The sequence below is a fragment of the Montipora capricornis genome, chromosome 5 (assembly GCF_036669925.1).
Source record: "Montipora capricornis isolate CH-2021 chromosome 5, ASM3666992v2, whole genome shotgun sequence".
NCBI lineage: Eukaryota > Metazoa > Cnidaria > Anthozoa > Scleractinia > Acroporidae > Montipora > Montipora capricornis.
In genome coordinates this window covers 11,049,115-11,059,114 of record NC_090887.1, presented here as the reverse complement: position 1 = coordinate 11,059,114, position 10,000 = coordinate 11,049,115, and the positions used below count along the sequence as shown (strand labels likewise).

General features: G+C 36.9%; 1 protein-coding gene across 3 annotated transcripts in view; it reads right to left on the bottom strand.

The window, feature by feature from the left end:
* LOC138049443 (serine-rich adhesin for platelets-like) overlaps positions 1–10,000 on the bottom strand; it is a 28,936-nt gene that overhangs the window by 11,747 nt on the left and 7,189 nt on the right. For all 3 annotated transcript variants that reach the window (XM_068895716.1, XM_068895718.1, XM_068895717.1), the window contains exons 3-11: positions 9,908–9,946; positions 9,171–9,248; positions 5,899–6,017; positions 5,628–5,718; positions 4,656–4,734; positions 2,683–2,756; positions 2,256–2,312; positions 1,958–2,032; positions 1,786–1,842 (exon numbers count right to left, since the gene is read on the bottom strand). In XM_068895716.1, the coding sequence (XP_068751817.1) occupies positions 1,786–1,842; positions 1,958–2,032; positions 2,256–2,312; positions 2,683–2,756; positions 4,656–4,734; positions 5,628–5,718; positions 5,899–6,017; positions 9,171–9,248; positions 9,908–9,946 (669 nt within the window). The remainder of the gene's footprint in view (positions 1–1,785; positions 1,843–1,957; positions 2,033–2,255; positions 2,313–2,682; positions 2,757–4,655; positions 4,735–5,627; positions 5,719–5,898; positions 6,018–9,170; positions 9,249–9,907; positions 9,947–10,000) is intronic.

Here is a 10,000-nt window from a genome sequence, read left to right as displayed (position 1 = left end):
CGAATGCGCTATTGATCCGTGGCCCTTGAGGGCGAAGGGTGTAATTGTTTCAGTATCACCCAACTAGTCGGACAGAAAAGCCAATAACAAAGTTAGCAAATGCAAGTTGCAGAAATATTTATTTGGGAATAAAACGAAAGAAAGCGTGACGCCTTTTGCTACTCGAGGACTATTACTAATAGTCCTGTAGTAGCGTAGCTAATCAAAATGCAGGATTTGCATTAGTCCACTAGTTGGGTGATAGTAATATGGAATAGTTTGGAGTAAGCGAGGGGATTGTTATACACAGTATGAAGGTTATGGAAAACTGAATGGAATGAACAACACGATCTCTTTCTCAAATGAAGGATCATGGTCAGTGTGCTCCAAGTGAAGTATTATCCTCCATTTAGATTACTCTGTCCCAATACTTGTGGTAGCAGATAAAAACTTAGTTTCGGGCTTCACAAGTTATTCACATCGCTTTTTGCGACAGTTCTGGGAGACACGGGGGCCTCATGGTTAGTGCGCTCGACTCCGGATTGAGTGGTCCGGGTTCGGGTCCCGGCCAGGGACATTGTGTTGTGTTCTTGGGCAAGACACTTTACTCTCACGGTGTCTCTCTCCACCCAGGTGTATAAAGGGGTACCGGCGAATTTAATGCAGGGGGTAACCCTGCGATGGACTGGAATCCAATCCAGGGTGGAGTAGAAATACTCCTAGTCGCTTCATGCTACAGAAACCAGAGTTGAGCGCCGGCCTGATGGGCCTTCTAGGCTCGTAGCAGACTTTACCTACCTCTGGTTCGTATAGTCACAAAGTGACCACACTCATCAGGCAACTTAAGCGAATGACCGCTAATATCAAATGCTGGCGATTATTAACTGAAACACGCGCACGCAGTTAGATGTGTTACATCATGTTCTTACAACTGCATTACATTACGTTACCCTGGAGAGTTTAAGCACAAATCTGTTTCTGTGGTGACACGAACTTGCCAATTCATTTCTCTTGTTCAGAGTGTACAAATACTTTCTACATACAATGAAAAACTTTTCCTGAAGGCAGAGATCACATTTCTTAGAAACACTGTTGTACCGTAGACATTTTTTCAACACTGTCCACTTGATCTTACAGGAGTATTTTGCGTTCTTTTAAGGGTCCATATGTCCATATGTACTTGGAGAGTTCCGTTCCGTGTCACTTGCTGGCGTAACATGACGTGACACGTGACAATTCAAGATGACTGGTGGTTTTTGAAGCCTTAAACACTCCAGAGTAACGTACATGTAATATAATGCAGTTGTAAGAATATGATGTAACACATCTCACTTCGCGTGCATGTTTATAGATATATTATATAAATTCATTGCTGAATAATGGGTTAAGTCCCAAGGCTTGATTTTCAAATGGTTGGCTTTCTCTTGAAGTTTGGTAACCAACATTTTTCACAGTGTAAGCTTGCTTCTTAGCGAGTGTTAATACATGTTTACAGCGGCATTTGGAAGAAAATATTATTGAGCTTCAAAAAAAAAAATGACATCCTTGCAGTTAGTGATGTGGTAGTCTAGTGGTTAAGTGAAGGGGTTATAAATCAAACGTTCCCAGGTTCGAGTCCAGACAATGGGGTTTGGCTGTATGGCCATTTCCCATGATCCCAATCAAGCTTTCAGCGTCCAAAATGAACGATAATACTTCAGTTGGAGCAAATTGACGATTAAGAATAATCCTTTAATTGAGGGAGAGACAATTCACTGTCAAAACAACAAACTTTACTTAGTCACGGAGAACAGTGTTTTGTGTTACCTGATTTTCCATCAGCATTTCTAGACATTCATGGTATTTTTCGCTCAAATCCTCAACCTTGAAACACACAAACACATAAGCTCTTTGAGTTTCCTGTTCACAAAGTATAGGGTTTTTTTTTATATGGAATATTTTCAGCTTGAAAGTTTTTTATATTGAAGCCACAGCTTACCTTGGTTTTAAGCTGCATCTGATTTGTTTGAGATGAGTTCAGTAAGCTCTGCAAGTCTTCATTGTCCATTGAAAGCTTAAAAAGTTGACATCAGTATATCAGTCAAGCAAAGGAAAATTATGGAGCATGAACTACAATTATTTGAAATGTGCAAAGTGTGGGAACACACACAGCAAACATCCCTCCTTGGCTGGTCAGAGAACTGTCCAACTTTCAGCAATTTTAAAACTTTACTTACTTAGCTATACTACTATAATAATTATTTTTGTAGAATGTTCATAAATTAATTTCCCCTTACTTGCTTGTGCCTCTTCTGTAAATCCACCACTGTGTCAATCAAATGTGTGATTTCCTCCTTTCAAACAATAAACAAACGGAAATTAAAACCCACTTGCGGCTGCATAAAAATGAGCTCTGGCTCATTTTCCTACAAGAAAACTTATCAAAAGTCAAAGGCCAATTATGTCATACCAAAACTCATAAATGGTAGAGAACCCAGGGGTCATATCATAATTACGTTAAGTACAATCATCATGGAGAGTGTCCTGAAAAAAAGTACTGCTCTATATATTGCGTATTGTAGGTAAAAAAACATTGTTGGGTCAATTATACCGCTGTAGTTAATAGAATAAATCTGTCAGGGTGTTGTTTGTCTTTAGTGGTCTCTGTTTCAAGTTAGCAAACCAGTTTCCAAGTACCAATGGACCTTAGTTATGATAACACACCTGTTGCCTAATGTTGTCTTCTGCCTTGCGTGAGATCTCATCAGTTAAATCACTTATCTGTTCTTTGGCTTCAACTATAAACAAACAAACCAAGTAACCTTGTTACAAATATAGGAAAATTGGAATGAAAAATATTTGAACTTTTAATGGAAAAGTCCCAGCATGATGAATCAGAGTATTTTGCAGCTGGCACAACAATGTTAACATTGCAACCTTTAAAACCAAGATAACTATTGGAATTGTTAAGGCAAAGAAGGCTATGAAACCATACTTTGCATTGCTGGGCTGAGACTATAGGTCCAAGAAGCTGGCTATAAAGGGAATGAAGTCAGGTGCATGTAAATCAAACTATAGACATAGTCCTAAAGTCACTATCACACTTAAACTAGCCACTGTTGTCAATAAAATAGCTGGCTTAAGGATGGCGCCTAGACCATTGTTACTGCGCATACGTTCTGCGCATCTCGAGATACTCAAATTTCCTATGGTTGGTCCTTATTAACACAGGGATGTTTTTGTGCGGTTCAAAAGTATGCAGAGAAATCAGAACTTAGCAAGTGATCTTGGTATCCAAAAAGAAAATTGGGGGTAACAACGCATGTTTCAGAGATAGTTAAGCTTCAATTTGGAAAAGAACGCCATCTATTGCTTTGTATTTTAAAGCTTTTTACAAGTATTGTTGATTAATTATCTTCGAAAAATGCGTGGTTACCCTCAATTTCCTTTTTGTATTTTAATAACACTTGCTAAGATCTGCTTTTCCCGCATATTCAGATACCTTTGAATTAGTAGGCAACGTCCTAAATACACCTTATTCCAAAATGGCCGCGATTGCAGCATTTGTTTGTTGCTTGCAAATTAGCCCTTGTTCTTAAAATTAAATTCAAAAGAATATTTAACCTTGAACAAGGCAACAACGGCTAATTTGCAAACAAACAAAAGAATAGTAACATGGTTGCCATTTTGGAATAAGGTGAACAGGGCTGATTGCCACTTATTAATTACTGCACTACATGTATGTAAAACAAGCTACCTTAAATAGAGGATCTTACAAACAAGTACCTCATGGCTGCATCAGGATACGGTTTTTTTCCTTTGAGTGCAGAGAGTACAAAATGTATCTCTCGCTGTGCTCACTTATGAGAGATACTATCAACACGAAAAGATAAAATTTGTATCCCCAAGCGGCCACGTAATGTTGTTTATTACAGAGATACTGTGATGAAATGCTCATATTAAAAACAACTTACCATGAGACATTTTTGACACTGACTCTTTTTAACCTTAAACAATGTTCACTAAAAATTTTATAAAGACGTTTTGACAGAAAACCTTCGGTCATCCTTGGTTTGAATTTGACAAAAAAGCGACAGCTTCTTCAATGGTTCATATTTGCATATGTGCATAACTACAAGTACAGTGTACACATGATCCCAGCACGAAGCGCAATGTGTCACTTTTTTGTCAAATTCAAGTTCTTAGTGAACGTCGTTTGAGGTTCAAAAAAGTCTGTGTCCAAAATTTCTTATAGTAATCATGCAAATTCCTGACTGCAATTTCACCATATTTCGTTTAAAAACAACTTGTTTTGTTTCATTCATTTTCAAAATTGCAAAAAAGTGGTCACCAACCTTTAAAACATGCTTGTTGTGTAACATGAAACAAAATTATTATGAAAGTTTTGAAAAACATATCGTGATAATCTCCAATCGAACCAAAAAATTGTTAATGTAGTGGAGAACAATAAATTGATATTATATTACAGCACAAAAGTATCTTCAGTAAAAAGATAAATCGTAGTATTTCATCAGTATCTATATAATAATAATAATAATAATAATTATTATTATTATTATTATTATTATTATTACTATTATTATTATTATTATTATTATTATTATTATTATAAATAATAATGATAATGATAAATTATAATCAGTGTTTTCTGTAGTTTGCATATGTGCAGGACTCACCAAGTTGATTTACACAGTCTAGCACCAGTTGTTGTTCTTTCATTTCCACACTTGCTGTTTCTTCCTTTAGCTGTAAAGCCTAGATAAAGTCAAACAAAGTCACAAATAAAATCTACTCTTCTGTTAAATCTACTGATCATATTGACAACCCTATCATCTTATATGAAAGACATTACATGTAACCTAAACGTGACTAAAAAGCATTATGAAATGTTCTATTTATACAAATGTACAGTTAATTTATCATTAATGGTATACATGTAGATACGATACTGGCAGCATACTGGAGACAGCTTGCGAAGACAGTTACATGTAGGTACACTGTATATGGATGGCCCAGGAGTAAGGGCATTAGATTTGTGTGCAGTTGCACGACATTCAAGTTCCTATTTTACTTTATGGATTTTCAACTATACTGTGTGTTAACTTTATAAATATTATGAGTAATCAGAATGACCTCACGTGGTTCACACCTGTTGAAGTTAATACTTGTAAAATTCACGGTGTTGAGAGAGGTAAAGCATGAAATAAAATACAAAAATGCCAAACGCTTTACCAAAAATAGGAAGAAAACGGGAAATTTAACAAAAAAAGGACATGAATAAGATTCCCTTTGAAGTCCCAAAAGAAAACAGGAGTCCCTAATGAATCTGAAAGCTTCCAAGGTGCGCTGTCCTCAGAGGACATTGCTTTAAACAGCAAAATTCTGGCTCCTTTCTTCTGGGTAAAAATGTCGACAAGAAAAAACTAGTGCATTGGGTGAAAGTGACTCAACTCACAGCCATGAGGATATTGGTTATTAAAATAATACTGTACTTTGCATCAACCAAAGACAAAAATAGGAAAAGTTGGTTTTCCTTGAAAAATATAGGAAGGACTAAAACAGTTGGAAAAAGTACCGGGGAAGGCAAAAAAAAATTGCATTTCTACGGAGCAAAAAAAAAAAAAATTGTAATAATGATAATGCCATACCTCTAATATAAGATGGGTATTCTGCTCTTCTAGAATGTCACATTTCTTTTGAAGGGAAAAAATGGAGTCATCTTTGCAAGAGCTGTCAGAACTGCAAATTCAAACCGACAAAAGATAAACTTTTGCTTCCATTACTTCAACCAAAACAGGGACAAAAGATACATGCAAGGTTAGAAAATTCAGATTATTTTACATTGCTCTGTTTTCAACAATCTCAGTTCTTCAAACTAAGAGACATTGTTCTTGGGACACAATTCGGAACACAATGTACCTGCGACTTTCTTCATCAGAGCGATTTGTCAACTGGTAGTCCTCATCAAATTCCTGGTCCTTCAAGAATTTTTCAAGCAGAGCATTCTTCATAGTAACTTCATGTTGAAGTTGGGTCTCCTGGAAAAAACACAAAAATTCCAAGTTGAAATCCTTGTCAAGCATTTGAATAAGGTGGACATTATGTGAACTTTGCTATGGTTGTTATTAAAAAACAATCAAATAATGCATGTAATAGTGATTACAATGCTTGTGATGAAGGTGGTGGTAAGAATGATGATGATGATGATGATGACAACATTGACAATGATAATGCTAATGATGATTCTGCTGCTGTTGCTGACAATGACAACATTACGGAGCTTTTAGCAACAAAAACGGCGACAGCAAAAAGAACGTCACAAATTTTCACATTAAGTTAGAAAATGCAATAGCTTTGCACGCTTTGCATGTGAAAAGACCAAATTTGAGGTTTTAGAGAGAATGTCAGCGCTTGAGGATAATTCTTCATCATCTCCTCCTAGTTTCATTCTTGAGGGTTTGCTGCACCTTTGTCAAGTTAAAATGCTTGGAATAGTCACAAAGCAATTACAATACATAAAGCGAATTCACATTTAACAACAATGTTCTTGTCGCCATTGCCGTCATCATTGCTAAAGCTCCCTATTATTACATTAAAGAACTATAGCTTTTGGTCTAAGAAGCTCACTCTACCTTGACCAAGAACCACCACTACAACTCTAAGCTCCTTATAAGGCTAGCACTGCTGCTACTGTAAATACCGTAAAAGTCCATGTATAAGCCGCAACCCCTAATTTAGAAGCTCAAATTTTGTAAAAAAAAAAAAAATTGGGAAAAAAAACCTTTGAAGTTCCAATGAAGCTCTAAGGACAAACAAGTATGGTTTCAAAACACTGACACGCGGTGGTTGTTACAAGCTTTCATATCAATTAGGTCTTTAGAGAGCAAATTTCACTTGTCATACCTTTATCTTGTGAGATACTATAAAAACCTTAAGATGCTCTCCTGATGCGATTTTTTTTTCAACATTATAACTTCGAATTACGCTCCATGAAGTTGAAATTCCAAGACAATTAAAACGATATGCATGAGTGCTTAGTAGCCAAAATTTGAAATGTGCAGAGGAATCTGGGCATCACACTTATGCATGGCTTATATCATCGTAGCTCTGTTTAAACATGGAGGAGTTTACTTTCGATTCTGCAGTCTGGTGATACCACGTCTATCAGTATGTTTGGAACCCTGCAGCAGGAGATAAACTTAATGTAGAACAAGAAATTAATAATCCAATGGATAAATTTGCTGTTACAAAGGTGATGAAAAACAAAGAAACAGTCCGCCATTTGCCTTGCGAGTACTCTGGAATATCTTGGTATTTTCTCTCACATGGCGGAAAGATATGCGTCAAAATGACTGGCCACAGGCGTCATAGCAAACAGCTTTGTGGAGGAATGGAGGTTCCCTGTAGGTTGGTGTTCAGTTGTTCGAGTAAAGTGAAAATTAATTAAACGCTTGAAAGAACTGGAGAACAAGAATCGCAAATGAATGCTTCAAGATACAAACAGTTCCTCTAGGAGCCACCAGTCATGAAAAAGACAATGATAAAAAACAATGCACTTTCAGTTTGTTATATGTTAATTCAGTGACATCTTGAGAAGTTTTTATGACTGTTAATAAGCCTTAGGAAAAGTCCAACCACGGATGCTTCCTTATATAACCTGAACCCCCGATTTTTAAACTGAATTTTGAGAAAAAAGGTGCGGCTTATACATGGCCTTTAACGGTACATGTAGTTTTATTTCTGTTCTTTGTAATCGATATTGTATGTTTTAGTGTGGTTTTACATGTAACTTAACTGTCTTTTTTAAAATTGTAAATAGTACTTCTCTTTTTAATGTTGTTTTCTCATTATTTTATTCTTTTCATTCTGAAATACATGTACAGGTTGTCGGTCAAATCCGTTTTCAGGTTGCATCCCTTTTTACCTAGGTTAAATTGGTGATCCTCATTTTACCTAGCTTGAATATTAAAGCAGCTATCATTCCCTCAAAAAGGGCTGAAAACACCTCCACCTTCCCTCAAGCACTCTGTCTTACCAATCTCAACACATCATCTTTATGATTTATATCATCCTATCGGTTTCTGTATTCATTATGCAGTTATCAACATTACAACATAGTAAGAGATCAAAGAACTGTACTGTGCACTCACTGGTACTCGAAGTCGGATCCTCCAGATCTGTGGTCCTGTGTCTTCACCATTACACAACAACAACGAACATGCTTAACCCATCACAGTTCTTTTCATTACTTACTTTTGTGTAATAAGTCAATTGATATTCATGTATAATAACCAAAACTAATCCTAACCTGACCCTAATTTTCTCCAGACTTAATTTAGACCCGAAAAATGTTTCTTCAATTCACCTGAGTGCGTATTAAGAACAAAGGTAAAACGAGGATCATCAGTTTATCCTGGGTAAAAACGGATTCAACCTGAGAACGGATTTTACCGGCAACATACATGTGTACTAGCAGTGTTGCCACTCTATCACCCCAATGTGGAAATAAAGTTTATGACGATGATGATGACAAGGCACAATGTATTTAAAGGGGACAAAACCTCGAGTGGACCTGATGTTGTTAACCCCACATGTAAATTTAAATTTTTGAAAAAAATAATGCTGTTTGATTGTTTCAAAATGCATTCATTAAGGATATTCCAAAATAGGAGTCTTCTCCCAGTTCTTTGCTAGCAGAGGTCTCTCTTCTTTTGTGCTCACTGGGCTGACGAGTGCAGGAAAAGAGACCTATGCCATGGGTCGAGATTCACTGTGTCGAGCATGTGCGGCAATTACTTGGCGACCGAATCTTCGCATGATACTTCACGTTGTGTGGGCCCACTCAGAAAAAGCGGAATTACTGTAAGGGAATCCACAGGACACTGCACGCTCAAGTCACAATCAGCAAACATATTATGGAGCACACAATGTCAAGCGTGCCATCCAAGATTGTGGACAGTGGTTGGATCAAAGTGAGTTTCAACCCATAGCAGAGGTCTCTTCTCTCGTACTCGTCAGCCTAGCAAATGCAAAAAGAAAAGAGACTTCTGCCAGCAGGGAATACTCCCAGAATCCCAGAATGAAAACACTTGCTACTTGCCTTTTGGGGTTGCTAGCTTATTTCAAATTTTAGATTTTCAAAATTTTAAATTACAAGTACATGCAGGAATACTCATGAAACCAGCTCTGACCTTTTCGTCGCATTCAGCAACAAAATTCTCAAATGCCTGTGTTTTTACCAACAGCTGTTTGTTTCTTTCCAATAAAGACTGCAAAAAATTCAAATTAGGAGAAAAATGTTTAACTATAACATTGCAGCACTTTTTGAGGCAATAACCATTTACCATTAACTGGTTTGTTCCATTAGTACAGATATCACTGGTTCAAAGCAAGGCCAAAGATAAGGTTCTTGATGCAATAACAGATTCTTTATTCACAATAAACATAATAGTCATCAGTGGCTGTTTTAATTAAGAACCAAAAAGGACACCATCTGTGCCAGTTTAACCCATTGAAATTTTGTGCATCTTTTGATTGCTGGAAGAGTTCGCAAACACTTATTGTTGCTAAAGGTCCCTACCATTGCTGGATTGTGAAGATGCCATGAATAAGAGCCTCGCTGCACTTACAGGCTACCAGGTCAGCCTCCGATGGAGGCAACAGGCATTAAAGACAGTCAACTTCCAATAACTGGATTACAACCGTACAACACTTGTACAATTTGAGTTTGTTTGTTGATCAACAGCTGTCTTGGCTGCAAGCATTGCTTCACTGGCAGTGGAATGTTCAAGGGGAATAAGCCAGACATACTCACCTTAACAATAAGTATAGAGGGCCTTACAGTAGAATATGGCCAACTACATAAACCAATCATAGCATGTGAACCATCTAAGAGATAAGTCTACCCTGGTGAATGAAGCCAACATACCTGTCCGATTCTCGCTGCAAGCTCCAAGTCTTTTTCTTTCTAGAAGGTAAAAAGATTGATAAAAGCAACATTATTATTATTATTACTATTACC